This window comes from Epinephelus moara, chromosome 20 (genome assembly GCF_006386435.1).
Source record: "Epinephelus moara isolate mb chromosome 20, YSFRI_EMoa_1.0, whole genome shotgun sequence".
NCBI lineage: Eukaryota > Metazoa > Chordata > Actinopteri > Perciformes > Serranidae > Epinephelus > Epinephelus moara.
This window is the reverse complement of record NC_065525.1, coordinates 14255477-14270563: the sequence shown is the minus strand read 5'-3', so window position 1 is coordinate 14270563 and position 15087 is coordinate 14255477. Positions and strand designations below refer to the sequence as shown.

At 39.6% G+C, this 15087-nt stretch overlaps 2 protein-coding genes across 3 annotated transcripts in view; both read right to left on the bottom strand.

Annotated features, from left to right (window-relative positions):
* Positions 1 to 171: 171 nt before the first annotated feature.
* Positions 172 to 6848, bottom strand: ndufa9a (NADH:ubiquinone oxidoreductase subunit A9a). Its single transcript, XM_050074048.1, has 11 exons — positions 6748 to 6848; positions 5493 to 5666; positions 4980 to 5077; positions 4554 to 4645; positions 4258 to 4399; positions 3998 to 4100; positions 2383 to 2453; positions 1800 to 1876; positions 900 to 995; positions 554 to 620; positions 172 to 438 (listed from the first exon to the last, which is right to left on the bottom strand). Exons 1-11 carry the CDS (start codon positions 6800 to 6802, stop codon positions 268 to 270), a joined length of 1146 nt encoding a protein of 381 aa, XP_049930005.1. The 5' UTR covers positions 6803 to 6848; the 3' UTR covers positions 172 to 267.
* A 1236-nt stretch (positions 6849 to 8084) lies between these two features.
* Positions 8085 to 15087, bottom strand: part of dyrk4 (dual-specificity tyrosine-(Y)-phosphorylation regulated kinase 4) — a 30537-nt gene continuing 23534 nt past the window's right edge. For both annotated transcript variants that reach the window (XM_050073198.1, XM_050073199.1), the window contains 9 exons: positions 14667 to 14803; positions 13820 to 13960; positions 11935 to 12073; positions 11621 to 11702; positions 11335 to 11507; positions 11172 to 11232; positions 10871 to 11000; positions 10565 to 10701; positions 8085 to 9911 (listed from right to left, as the gene is read on the bottom strand). In XM_050073198.1, coding sequence (XP_049929155.1) covers positions 9646 to 9911; positions 10565 to 10701; positions 10871 to 11000; positions 11172 to 11232; positions 11335 to 11507; positions 11621 to 11702; positions 11935 to 12073; positions 13820 to 13960; positions 14667 to 14803 — 1266 coding nt within the window. In that variant the 3' untranslated portion in view covers positions 8085 to 9645. The remainder of the gene's footprint in view (positions 9912 to 10564; positions 10702 to 10870; positions 11001 to 11171; positions 11233 to 11334; positions 11508 to 11620; positions 11703 to 11934; positions 12074 to 13819; positions 13961 to 14666; positions 14804 to 15087) is intronic.

The following is a 15087-nucleotide window of genomic DNA, read 5'->3' as shown; positions in this document are numbered from 1 at the left end:
GAAGCTTCTCTATGATGGCAGAGAGGGAACCATTTCCATGTCACGGGAGAGGAGAAGAGGCGAGGAGGGATAAGTTAAAAAGACGTAAAAGGACTCTCTGTATCAGCTCTGTAAGGTTAAAATCATATCTAATGAAAACAACATGGAACAAACAAGAACAACACTCAACACTTAGAGGATATTTTTTTATTTATGTACAGAATATAATTAAAGACCAAACAATCAGAGGTATTAACATCCCCTGGCTTCCCTGGTGCCATTTGTAGTTTAATAGTTGACGGTCTTGGCTGGCTTTGCCTCATCCAAGTCAGCTTCAAGGTAACGGAATCCACGATGGCGACGCAGGATCTCGATTGCCTTTTGTTCTACAGTGGCAGGAGTGATACCGAGGTCTTCCAGACCAGGAAGTCCTGGGTACTTCATGTCTGTTTCATGAAACTGGAAAAGAAAAGCACAGTATAGATTTAGTGTTACCTAATGAGGCTCCACAGGTGGTGGGACAATTTTCAAAACCTCAAGTTTTAAGTTACACCAACAGTCTTGGGTGTCTTACCCTGTCGACTTTGTCTGGGCTGGTCCAGGGGTCAAATGGGTTCATTGTGAAAAACCGAGCAGCAAAGCTGATGAGAAAAACAGAAATGAAGACATTATTTTACAATGGTATAGAACAACTGCACCCAAGAGATCCATGTAGAGGTTTGCATCATGCTTTAATACTATTGCACACATGCAATTAAAGGTATACTATTCATAAACTGTTGGGGTACTGTTAGCACACACACTCACCAGTAAATTGGTTGGGTTTGGTGTGTTTGATTGTTTGAGTAAGTTACATAAAACATACCTTGTTTCTGTAAAAAAAAACCAAAAAAAAAAAACCAGACATGTAAAGCACTTACTGATAGAGTGGGCGGGGCATGGGGTAGGGCACGAAAGGTCTGTGCGCCACAGCGTAGATGTACTCTACCAGGTCGTGAAGGAGGTAACGGTTGGGACTAGACGACAAGAAAACAGGACAAAAACAGTTTATGAAGCAGAGTCCTCATCATGTGAATGTGTGCTCACATGTGATACAAAGACAGAACATGAACCACAGACTAACATGTATTGACACAAGGCTTCCTGTCTTTAACAGAATCAGACAGATTCACGATGTGTTCTTGAGCGGCAGAATTGTTCGCACCTGTGTTCTTAACATAATGAATCCCATTGTCCTTGTAAGTGACAGTGCATGTCGGTTGATCCTAATTAGCATAGGTAAACGCCTGCAAATCCCCATAGAAGGACATGAGACTGCAGGGCCGTGTGAACACAGGGAGACTGGAGAAGTAAAGTTTAGAGAAACGAGAATTCTAAAGAGGGTGGAATACTGGACTTCTGTTTTGAAGTGGAGGTGCCTCTGCAGAAAGAACACCAGGCTAATGAGCTGTCATATCTACTAGTGTCAGGAGTGGATATTTCATGAAACAAACCAATGCATGGGATGCTAAAAATGTGTAAGATAAGTAAATGCTGGTGAATATGAAATATGAATAAGAAATTTATTCTTACTAAAGGTTGGTGAATGAGGTCCAAGGTCTCTAACTTTTACTTAAAGTCATCCCTGTTTTTAAATCGCACCCATGACTTCATCAGAACACTTTCTTGCTCAGTACAAATTATGGCTGATTGATCTGCTATAAATTAAAGACAACACAGTATTTGTGCTTTACATTATCACTGGTATTAACAATTCAGTATTTCAGCTGGACTCCTTGGCACAGATTTTCAAACAAATTATGTAAATGCTGATCACCTACCCAACTAATGCATATGTCTTTCCATTAGCATCAGGGTCCCTGACGGCATTGATGATGGCCTTGGCCACATCCACCACCTGAGGGAGGAAGGAGACGGTTTAGTTGGGCTCATTTCATAAGCACACTCAGCGAGTAGGATTTTCAATGTGTATTATTTCCTTTAGACAAAATGGGACAAGGGTAAAAATGGAAAATATTGGAAACCCAAGTTAATCAGACAATTTGTTTGAAAGTACACTGTGATTGGACATTATCTGCTGTAAGAACGCTTATAGCTAGTCATTTGACTGGTGACACAAAATTGAAGTATGACTCTGATGTCAGCAAACAAGTTTTAGGATTGGCAACAGGACTATTCTGCAGGCACAAATCCAAGAAACATCTCACAACAATCCCGTTGTCAAATGCCAGCACAACCTTCAGTTGGGCCACTAACACAGAATCAGCAGAATGGCTTCATTGTAAATAATCTCACTCGGTGACAGAATGTAATTACAAGCCACACACAAACATTATTTCTGGAAGTTTAGACTGAATACAAGGGAACACGTTTAAAATAGCTGCTTCCTTTCAACACACTTACATAAACAGGCTGCTTCACAGTCTTCTTCCCCAGGGATATGAGTGGAACAGCATTGCCAAACCAGCGCATGTCTGAAAAGAAGCCCCACATTAAATATTCACTGGATAGCTGGCTCTCTGTTAGTACCAAGGGGAACATTTTCAACACTGCTGAACACTGAAGTGGTCAAAACTATAGCAATAGCTCCACTTGTGTCTGTAGAATTTGATGTGGAGGCAACACTGCATTTAATATACAGCACAAGTAAAATTGGAGTGTCTGTGACAGAGCACCAAAAAGAGGCGCAGCAACATTCACAAACACGACCTTATATGTCACATTCCTGTCATTTAGAGTCAGACAGGTTGGTTGATTACAGATTATGACCGCTTTCACAGTCTCTTTCACTGACTACATTTAGATATGTAACAAATTTTCCTATATTCTTTCGAACATGACAATATTCAATATTTGATACAAGTCATTTTCCCATTAAGATGTGGGATATGCCAATATTATTCAGGTTTCAGGAGTATTTTTGGAAATGTATACAGTGCATTAGGAATATGCGTCTAAAATTGGATTTTTACCACACACACACACACACACACACACACACACACANCACACACACACACACACACACACACACACACACACACACACACACACACACACACACACACACACACACACACACACACACACACACGGCCTCTTGCCTGTTTACAGTCAGCTCTGTGCGTTGTCATGGATACGTTTTACAAAACCAATGAGCCAACAGTTTGCAAGGCTGTGGGGTACAGATGCATGCCCAAAAGAAAACTCCACATTTCTAGTCAGAAGGAGAAACAGTCCTACTTTTAAACATAATGAGAGACGTATCAACAAGTTTTTTGATATGCACAAATATCGCAGCAGTGAACTTTTCAAGAAGGTGGCTGAAGGAGTGAAAGAGGGAGGCTGTGTGGGCCACCAGATTAATAAAAAAAAAAAAATCCTTTTTTGACACAAAGAAGCAAAATGGCAGGAACCGTTCCAGCTGTTTCACTGTAGCATATTTTGATGTGATAAAAGACATGTTTGGGCACATTAATCAGAGTATACACTGCTGCATGTCAACGGGAATACTAATCAAATATTAGGGATGTCCCGATCCTGTATCGGCTCCGATCGCGTTATTTTTACAAAATTGGAATTGGTAATAAAAGATCGGAGGAATCAAAACAACAAAAACGGCCAGGTTTTTCATCTATGTTGTTCATTGTTGCCTCCGCTTTCCAATGTATAAAGATATAGGCCTTTTGTTTGTTGAAGACAAGAAGAAGATATTGAATTTGTTTACATTTTGTGCTGCTGAACCACCGATAAGCTTTTTGGATACTATTTAAATAAAAAACAAACCTTATGGGACAACTTGGATGCATTCTTTTTTATTCTTTCTTAATGCTTTGCAAAGTATGGGATCGGACCCTGTTTCAAAATAAAGGACTCGGTATTGGATCGGATGCAAGAAAAAAAATTTGATTGGGACGTCCCTAACAAATATTCATTTTCATTTTTTGCGGAATCAGGGCAAAAAAATGGAGTATTTTGTGCATGAAAAAATAGTCACTGACACAAACAGCTGTCTTACTTGCATAATAGTTGAAGAATCTGTCCTCCCTCCCAAAGATCTCAGAGGGCTTCATGATGATGGCTTCAGGAAACTCATCTCTCACTGCTGTCTCTCCTACAGCCTATAACAAACGAACATTATACACAATGATCAACTACATTTATACAGGTTAACCTTCACTGGCTTAAAGGCGTGTACACTGTACAACAGAAACAAAGATACACTAGTTTGACTGAGTAGAAGAGATGTGCAGTATGTGGAGAAACAGCCCTCGTTACCTTGTTCCTCAGGTATTTGGACGGGCTGCGTATGTCGGCGTTGAGGTGAGACATGTGGACGAACTTTGTGATGCCAGCCTCTCTGGCTGCCCTGGCAATCTGCTGAGGGATGGACACGAAGACGTCCTCGAAGTGATAGTTCCTTTACACCAAAAGAAAAGAAATATTATACACTTTGCACACCAGTTCAGCAATGTCCTCCAATATTCATCTATACCTCATCTTAACGCCAAATCAAAGCTTTATTTTATGTGAACAACATCATATAAAAAATAATTTTTCCAGTCTTCACATACTTCGTCTCCCACTCTCTGCCTACTAGGTTGATGACAACATTAGAGTGCTCCAAAGCCCGTTTGATGGAGTCCTTGTTCCTGGCATCCCACTCCTACAACAAGATAGGACAGACACATTTGCATTTTCATATATTTCATATTATTGCATTTTCATATTTTAAAAAAAAATTGTATCTATTAAGCTTTTTTAAAAGTTTTTTTTCCAAGAAAATCCACTGTAAAAATACGTTTAAAAAAAAAAAAAAAAAAATTCAATAGATAAATAATGTTTCCAAAATCAGTGAGTAATTGTGTTAACTAATCATGATCCCAGTATTTACCAAAATAATCGTGATTATGACTTTTGCAATAATCAAGCCACCCATTATTCATGAGCACTACAACATTTCTACAAGATGCCTGTTTGTCCGTATGTACGCATCTTACCATGAAAAGGATTTGTCCAAGATCGCCCATGGGTCTAAAGTACATGACGTCATACTGGTCACAGCGGTGAGGGAGTACAATCTGAGAACCAATCCGACCTGCAGTAAACATAAACATAATGATTATGTAGCTCATGTTAGCCACTGAGATTCAAAACCACAATCTTCACCACCCTTTTCTGGAGACTGCCTTCTACATCAGTTACTGTCGTGGCTGAAACAGGCTTTTCAGATTCTCCTTGAGCAAACTGCTCTCAAATACAATTGGATCCGTGTATCCCATAATTAACTGAATGTAAGTCAAAGTGAGTTGGAGAAAGCGCCGTATGACAACCTCACTGCCACTTGACTTATCCAACATATGTAGGAATTTAGTTTCACATAATTTTGTGGCAAGCAGGTTCCATAATCTCTGCTGTGATACTGACAACCATTCAAAATAAAATAAAGGAAATATTAGTGTGCAATGAGCATATCACTGCACATCAGTATTTACACAATATCTCTAACTCACCCAGCCTGTTGACCACGTATCGGCCCAGAAAGCCTGTGGCACCAAACACCGTTGCCGCTATTCCACTGGAGGAGGAGCGTCCTCCTTTCCCTTTGGGGATGACGGCATGGTGCAGCTTCCTCTGCTGGACTGTGGTGACCGAGGCAGCTGACAGTACAGCAGGGGAGCAGCTACCTGTTGAGAGGAGAGGAACACAAGCAGTGTTTGATCCACATTACCTGTAAGATTACCACATGCTAAAACATTTTTACAGAGGTTTGCAGTGCTCTTAAATTGTACAGCATTATAGTAAGAGGTGTTACTGGTGCATATTGTGATTTAACCTTGTTGATATAAATAGAGTTGACTGATATTAGAAATACCTTTCAGAATAACACACAAGCATCACCACAAACAACTGCCTTAAAAATGACCACAGCTGAATAAAAAGCTCTCAATAACTAAAGATTATTAATGCTGACAATGTGACACTGAGCATCTAAATGTTGTGGTATTATATGCCACTATTTATTTTCTTACACACTGCAGACTAGGGCTGGACTTGAGGTGAAGAAATGGGAAACTACTGTATGCACTGACCGGATGAAAATCAACACAACATGCAAAAGAAGGCATCTAAAAAGGCTGCATGCATCCTAACGAATAATAAAATTGTTAGCAGGAACCTCAGACTTTGTGAGTGGATGAATACCTAAAGAGAGTCAGTTTATGTGAACCATATAGCAGGCAGGAACTAACGCTAGCTTGATGTCACTGTGCAGGTGCATATTATTGTCGGAATAGTTACTGTAGAAACACAGATCAGTGTCAGACATCTGCAGCTGTTGATATATTGCGAGAATAACAACCTACAGTGGCGTTAATGTAACCACGTTTGCAAAAACAACAAGTGTTTTGTGCCACTGTAAGAGACGTCACGTCAAGGTAGCTCACTGGTAGGATAATGGCTAACGCTCAGCCTGACTACACCCACTATTATTCATTTATTCACGCACAAAAAGTGCGGGTTGTTATATGTTATATGTGTCTAATAACATTAGAATTATTCAAAGGACCAACTGTGAGCTAACAGCTAGCTAAAGCCTTTGCTAGCAGGTGGCTAGCCGAGCCTGTTAGCAAGGTCACTGGAGCCGAGTATATGCTCAAACGGTGAGCCTGAGTTAAGATGAAATATGCGTATAGATCTGAAACCACAGCATTATACTCTAAGACGTTAATGTAATTATAAAATGCCAACTGTTTGGATATTACTCACTTGTAATCTTTGGAAGGACACTCACAGGACGGCTAACCACCGCTACGGTCGCCATCTTTCCGGCTACGGCATACCGTGTGGGCCAAAATACGTACACTGCGCTGTAGCGTTGCGTGCACTGTAGACAAAAATAAAACTCACAGACAACAGCAACAACATAAAATGTGTGCAGAATGCTTGTTTGTCAACATACAGACACAAGTCTTAGTAACACAACGTCAGGTTTGACGATGAAAAATATTTTTAAATGAAACTGCCTGAGACAACATTATTGTAGGGAAGGCCTGAGAGGACATGTGAGATTGAGTTTTTGAGATCACAGTAGTTTTCATGGCGGAGACATATCAAACTTAGCTATATTATTTTGTGGTCATTGAGCAATTTTGTCATAAAATAATGACGTCATAATTTGACATGTGTTTGCATAATGTATGACATTGTCTGTTTTGATACTAGGCATACTGTACCAAGCCCTTTATATAAATAATTAATAAGCATTGACTCACAATTATTTATTAGTGTGAAACGTGTTATGCATCATTATTAATAAACACTAGCTTTATAAAATTGATTTTAAATGACTCATGATTTGCCACATTGCTGTTGCATGTAAGATATTTCTCTGCATTTTATATCCAATCCACCTTTTCTGGCATTTTCCAGCATGAATGGCTTAATGTCAGTCATTGTGATGGGGACAGGTCATAGCATCACATCAGACAGGCTAGTCTTTGTCCAAGAATAGGCAGTTAAATGACATTTAGCCTATCTCTGCTTCCTATAGTCCCATCTCTTAGTTTATGACTGACCCCAAACTGAGGAATCTGGAGTGTGATACCAAAATAATTAATAGATGTAATAATTATTATTTAAAAGCTATTTCAAATAAGTATTTATGATGCACTGGATAACTCAAAGTAAAGAAAGTACAAGCCCCCACCTGTTCCTTCACACAGCAGCAGGTGGCAGCACTGTGCAGCACATGGATGTTACAGCCTCCTGTTAATGTTTGTGATTTGTAAGTGGCACACATATATGTCCCTTTTTGTGGCACTCTGCTTACACATCTTTAATTATAGAGAGCAAGGTGAAAACTGCAATTAAACAGAAATAATGGAGAGATGGATTTTACAATTCTAATTTACAAATAAATGTTGTATTTACCGGGCTGTGAAAACTATTACTACACTTTACATTTACAAATGACAGTTATGTCGGCTATGGTCTGATTTAGATTTGAACAATGTGCCAGAGATCCCTCTGCATCATTTCAAATTACATCACAGAAACATAAGTTAGGATAAAAATGTTGACATATGAAACAATATGCTCTTTGAAACAACCTTTTATTTCATCATAAAAGACAAAAAGACATAAAAATGTATATAACTATACCATAACTCTTCTTATTTCAGCTACAATCCACCCTCTCTGGATCCCTTGTTGCTTTGCTAACAGATGGGAGGGTATGGGTCTGTATTAAATTTAAATTAGAACTCTGTTGGCGACTAAAGACACAAATCAATTGTAAAAATGTGGTTAAAAATGAAACAATTGTTTCATTATATTCTGTAACATGAGACACAACATAATTTTATTAAATAAAAGGGGATCCTGGCAGGGTAGTCTGAACCCTTGTCTGTTTGACAGGTAAGAATCCAACGGTTTCTAATCCAGGTGTACACACACAATAGTAAAGTGCAAGATGTCTAATACTGCAAGGCACAAACTATCAATAACAGGATTGTCTTTTTGTTTCTAATATAAAAAAAATGTTCTGAATAACACAGACATACAAAATATCTTCATACAGTAACAACACAACAAGTAAAACCTTGTCTAAACCCTCGACAAATATCTGAAATATTTTCTCAAAATATGTTCTGTATTACACATACAAAGGAAATTACAGCAGAAATATATACAATAAAGTCTATTACAAATACATATTTTATGATTGTTCAATTAAAGTGTTAAACAAATATGAAACATAAGATCAAACATAATAAATAAGTGAAATCTCAATTTCATCAACTGCATTCTACCATTAAAAAGTATCTGACGATTATTTCTTTGTTAACATGATTAAAAAAAACATTTTTTGGCTCAGCCTTTATTGCACACAATTCTTAAAACATCTTATCTTTATGAAAGTAAAGCTAAAATGACTAAAAGAAAGAAGAATAAAGATTTGATCAGTGTTACACCCATGCACCTTTTAAAGTCACCTACTTTGTTTTTTAACATGGAAACTGAGAAGTGTTGTGTTCAAACCTGTTTGTTAAAGATCTCGATGTCCAGCAAAGATTGGGTTTAATAAATATAACAGGAGATAGCAGAAGGTTGTTGCTTTACTATGAATTAGGGCTTTGACCATTTGAACTAAATCCAACATGTGCATTGTTAGGTGGCAGACATCTTGGTGTCTAAGTTATGACACATTTAAACAAAGTGCCTGCAACTGCATCTTGACTCCTTTATAAAAAAAAAATACAACTGGTTGATTGACTTCACTGTCATACAAACTCAAAGTTCCACAGAACAAAAAAAAATACACTATGACTGTTTACTTAAATCAATAAATAGAAGATGTCCGTCTCTGCTGATGATCATCGTGTCCCCTCCATACAAATATATATCTTGTTCACAGCATGTGGGAACTGGTTTCCACTTGAGCTGATTTCCAACTTGAAACTCAGACTTCTCTGACATGTTTTGTGACGTCATGTAGACACATGACATGAAAGATCTTTAAATTTTCTGTGTGTGCAGTGCCAAACAGTTGCAACTTTCTCTCAGCTGTCCATCTACTTCACCATCTCAATCACTCTCAGGTGGGGAGTGGGACACATCAGTTCCCACCTGTCATGAGCGCAGCAGCACGATTCCCTTTGCCTGTTACATGATAGGGGGCAAACACTGGCTATCTTTTCCCTCTGTGCCCACTTCCTCTTGAGGTTTGATGATGATGTGAACGGGCCTCTCCCCACCTCCTTCTTGCTGCTTGGTTTCCGTAGAGAGCTTGCCCTCATTCTCACACACCTCCTCCTCCGCTGAGGCCCCGATGGGTCGCAGACGCTCGGCAGGGGCCATCTTTGTTCCTGTTGCTGAACCGTCTCTCTTCTGCTTGTCATTGGTGCTGCTCTCTGAGCTGACCTTCTCCGCTATGCCATGGAAACAAAAGAACATTAAATGTCAGCTCAAGGTGAACACAAAACAACCCTGCTGGTATGTCTGCTGCTATGGCATCAGCTAATAGTTGGTGAGTGTGAGCAGCATGTACCTGCTCAACCTGAACCGTACCAATGTTACAGATGCCAGGCAAGTCTTTGCTTTTTTTTAGCTTTTTTTGTGTTTATGTACACGTTAAAATGCTCTGTAAATGTGGGTATTATCGTACATAGGGCTGGGTATTGGTACTCATTAAAGGTAATGACCAAAATAACCAGTACCAAGTAGTATCATAACCTTTTCCAGTCAAACAATATATGCATTTGATCCTTTTTGTATCCAGATCTATTAAAATATGAATATTTGTAGAGTTTTGCTTGGGGCTAAACACCAACAAGCATTCTTTGATTTAATGTGACTTGACTGGCCCACTACCTCAGCAGCTACAACCCATACAGTCTGTGGTGTGTTGACGCTGAGTTCAGTGTATTTCTGGAAATGGCAGTACAGCGTGCTTGGATGCCAACAAAATTATGGCTTTACTAAACGCCTGTGGTGTCTGATGGCATTTTATGCAATTGAATGCTTTCACTTACATGATGGATATCGCATGATGTATGGATGCTGAGATGGGCTACACTCTTACCGGGCTTGCTGGTCGAACTGTCTGAGGTCTTCTTCACTGTCGGCCTTGTTCTTGGACGCACTTTGTTGAAATTTCCCTCCAGGATCCACTCATGCTGTAACCCCTCATCTGGAGTCATACGTTTGGTCGGATCCCACCTGAAAACACACACAGAAAAATCATTTAATTTTGTAAGTTGCTACTTGATTATAGTGTCACTGAAGCATTCTTAGTGAAAAAGTCACAAAGTTTTTTTTGCAGCCCATTACAGATAAAAAAAAGTCTGTTTTTGTAGACAAGTAAAGCAGATATTTAAAGTTAACTTACGTGAGACAGCGTTTGATGAAGTCTAAGAACAAAGGGTCATTTGTTTTCAACGCGGCGGACAACTCCTTGGAGTTTGGTCTCCTCTTCTTCCCCTTGCTATTAGTAATGTTCCTGGGGTTTCCTTTTGAGTCTGCAAACAATTATCAAACAAAGTACTCATGTATTATTTCTGCACAGAGCAATTTTAAAAATTCTGCAAAGTACTAGTAATCTTACACTGTTTGCTGTGCAACATTTTAAATATCCACAGAAATAAGACATACTGTATAAAGAAGATCTGAAACTGAAGATAAATTCTCACCAAAGAACAACCTCTTCCTCGATGCCGACTGAACAAAATCATTCGGAGGCATCCCAAGAACCTGTTAGTCAAAATATTGGGACACCTTAACACACTGACGCAAGGTAACAACCACGTCGCAAAACTGTTATGTATTTACATTTGTCATGTTTCCCTGTCATACCTCCATTATGCAGGCTATCTGCTCCACCTCACTCTCTCCTGGGAAGAGAGGATAGCCTGTGTAGAGTTCAGCAAGGATGCAACCCAGACTCCACATGTCAATGGCCATGCTGTAGGGGTGACCCAGGATGACCTCTGGAGAGCGGTAGAAGCGACTCTGGATGTAGGTGTACACTAATCGAAAAGACAGAAGAGACTGTGAGGGATATGTTCCCGAGATAGAGACGTGAACCAACATGGTAAAAACAAGTCCTGCATATTCCCTCAGTTGAGTTTTATGCTCTTACCCCGTTGTTGTTCATAACAGCTTGATCCAAAGTCAACCACCTTGATGTTCCCTGGCCCTCTCTGAGACAGAAGGATGTTCTCCTGTTCACATTAGAAGCAAAAACATTTAGACACTTGGCTTTTATATAATGCTGCTGCAATTTTGTACTGCTCCACAAGATGGAGCAACATTCACACTATTGTTCTGGGGACTTTTTGTGCAGTACCATTATCAACAGCAGGAGAGTGATTCAGTGCAAAGGTGTGGTGACTATTTTTATTTTCTCTATCACAACAATAAGCTCAGGTATTAAAGAAATTATGAAGTCAGTACCGGTTTGAGGTCACAGTGGATTATCTTCTCCCTGTGCAGCATCTGCAGGCACCTGAGAAGAGCATGGGTGAAGCGACGGATGAGAGCGAGACTGAAGCCCTGGAAGTTGTTTTTTTTGATGAGCTCGTACAAGTTCACCCTGATGAAAGAAACAAAACAGGATGCATGGTTAGTTCACAGTGCTGTTGGATCAATTTCCCTTTTTTCCTCTTTACAATACTTTTAGAATCGTCTATGTACTTTTTTCACTAGATGGCCAGGGGCACCCCAAGAGGTGGCCAAGGGACGCCACGGGTACCTCAGTCCTTTTTACAAGGAGACTGCACTACAGGGCCGCTACGAAGTCCCTTCTTTATTCTGCCTTTGCACTTTTACACAGAACCACGACGGTGGTATCATGCCGCTCAAGTGTGTGATTTTAGACAGCATGCTGCAAAGAGACGTGACAGGCATGTAACAAAAAATATGTGTGTCAGCAGTGCTTTATAAACAGTAACAATGGCGTAACATGGCAATGAAAATCATTTACTGTCCCTGCTATATGCGGGATGGTCTGGTCCTCTGCTCAGAGGGTAAGGAGCTCCTGGACCTCATTGTTTTCCCAATTTGTGGACATTTTCAACCACTGTTGTTCTTCTTTGAGTTAGCTGCTAACTGCTATCAGCTACCTTTAAATCTATTGCGGTGGGTCGCACACACAACATCACAGCATGTTTTTAAACTTGAGTAGGCTTGTTCCCACTAAATACTTCCTTACAATCCGTGCATTACATCAAAATAACGCCATTTGCTTTTTAAGTAAAGGACGACAAGCCTATTTGAAGAACAATGAATTGCCTAACATGCACATACAGGTACATGACACATTAAAACAGGATTGCTGTGGAACTCAAAATGTTAACTGTACCAGTATTGGTCTAAACACATCAGATAATTATTTACATTAACTGTAAAATAGGAAACCAAGGGATATCAGTGTGTGATTCCTTAACTCTCCATATTGACATAGTTTTCAACTAGCCTATACTACAACAGCATCGGTGAATTCCTGAATTTCAGTTGTGATTTTGCTTTTAGTGAGCCACCCTTAGAATTTTCAATGGACCCATCTGGCCAGGCCTATAAAATATTTCCAGGGGCACCATTTGACATAGCAGAGCGAGCTTAATACAGATCACTTATTAAAAGATGCCCCACATGAAGAACTTCCTCAAATAAACACACTCAAAAAAGAAGGCGGCTAAGTCTGATGTCACTCTATACTTTACATTACTCTAAATAAAACATCCACTGACTGTCAAGCATGTACGTAAATAATCTATGATTGTGCTTACATTCAGAGGGAGACAGAGACACAGAATGCGTCCTCCTGCTATTTCTTGCAACACGTAATAAGCATAAACTTCTTTAGACTGTGTAACTGGAGCCTTCACAACATGAAGCAAGAAGGGGTAAGAGATAGGGCCCTAATCAAGGCCTTAACTAAAGGATTTGGTGACAGTAATGTTAGACAAGGTGGCAGTCCAAGACGTCCTCTAAAGGTCATTCAGCCTGAGTGATACACAAAACTATCTCCCTTCAAATAGATATCAGTTGCGATCCACGCCGAAACACAGATGGCGTAAGATACACAGGTGATCACTTGACTCGTGGTTGACTGCGGTCACGGAGTGTTAGAATTAATGGATAGAGGCAAGTGAGAATTGCCTTTGATAAGATGGTGCAGTGATCTAATCCTGCTGTTGTACCTGGGGAAAGGTGGCTAACCTTAATACCTTTGATTAACGGATCAATTATTCAGGAATGTCTTTATGAGACTGAGTTCTGAACATGCCGGCCTGCTTGCTTGCATGCATGCATGTAGAATACAAGTGACAGCACTAACCCGAGAAGCTCAAAGGAGATGCAGAGGTGATTTCGGAAGTAAAAGTACTCCTTCATGTGGATGACGTTGTGGAGGTTGTCTTTGTCTTTCCTCTTTATTACATCCAGGATCTTCAGCTCAACCAGAGCTTGGTGATGGAACCTACAGACAAATTTACAGGAGGTGTTAGAAAACTGAAATTCAAAGATATTAACAACAATCTCTAGGTACTGCGGAGCCAAATTAAATAAATGTATGTATTCAGGTTCTGGGTTCTGACATGTCAAAATAGTTATATATTCTAAGACGCTTTGGAATCTTTTGATATTTTAATATATGAACATTTCTGCTGCCGATTGTCTTTGATAGAGGTGTCTCCCAGTACATCCATCTCTAAAATCCCAGGATATTTCTTTATGTCAACTATACACAATCCTCTCCCTCTACAGAGATAAGATCGGCTAATACAATTTGTTTTCTGCGTTACTGAAGCTGTGGTAAGACGCGATGGCTCCTGCATCCAACCTACAAGACTCGGGCAGTCGCTGCCACTGTGAGCCTCGCTGAAGAAGTGCAGGGAAGATAACACCACAGGGTGCCAACTTCTATCATGCTAAATCAGGATCTTGATGATTTGGCAGACACCTTAAAATGTAAAGTGATCACGGTGCAGGCATGTGGGAAAACCGCACAACGAGGTATAAAATCTCAAGCGAATGCCAAAAACGGACTCTTTGAATGTGACAAATAAGTTATTATAAGTGTTTAGTGAAGTGTATTTTAAATGTTAAAATACTACAGAATGTATTTTATAGGTTCAATCAAAGGAAATTTAATAAATGAGAATGAAATTTGTGTGTACTCGTACCTTTTCTTATTGCGTATCATCTTAATGGCTACGAGTTCATTGTTTTTGTGGTCCAGACATTTCAGGACCTGCCCAAAGGAGCCTTTCCCGATCACTTCAAGCACCTCAAAGCGGTAGCCAATGTGGTCATGCAGCACCTGGAAAAGCAAGAGGAAGAGCACTGTGAATATATAGCAGTCTTCACTATTATGCAGTATATGCTTTAAATGAAATAATCATACAGCAATCACTAACAGCAAAATAAACTATATGAATAATTCATTGTAATTTAAAGAGTTTTAATCTATAATAGCTACTGTTAATGATACATGTGTTATTTAGTCAGTGGCGATACAGTTGCTCACTCACACTGCTCTGCTGCGTGCTACAGTATAAACTGTGCTATGGCTTTGCTGTAACTGTCAGTCCGAGCCTGTGACAG

Excerpts from the sequence above, each read along its gene's own strand:
- ndufa9a (XM_050074048.1), bottom strand. The coding sequence starts at position 6,802 with ATGGCGACCGTAGCGGTGGTTAGCCGTCCTGTGAGTGTCCTTCCAAAG. Across the intron at positions 1,877-2,382 it reads CTGTGAAGCAGCCTGTTTAT|GTGGTGGATGTGGCCAAGGC; the intron begins GTAAGTGTGTTG and ends TTCCTCCCTCAG. Across the intron at positions 621-899 it reads ATGCCCCGCCCACTCTATCA|CTTTGCTGCTCGGTTTTTCA; the intron begins GTAAGTGCTTTA and ends TTTTCTCATCAG.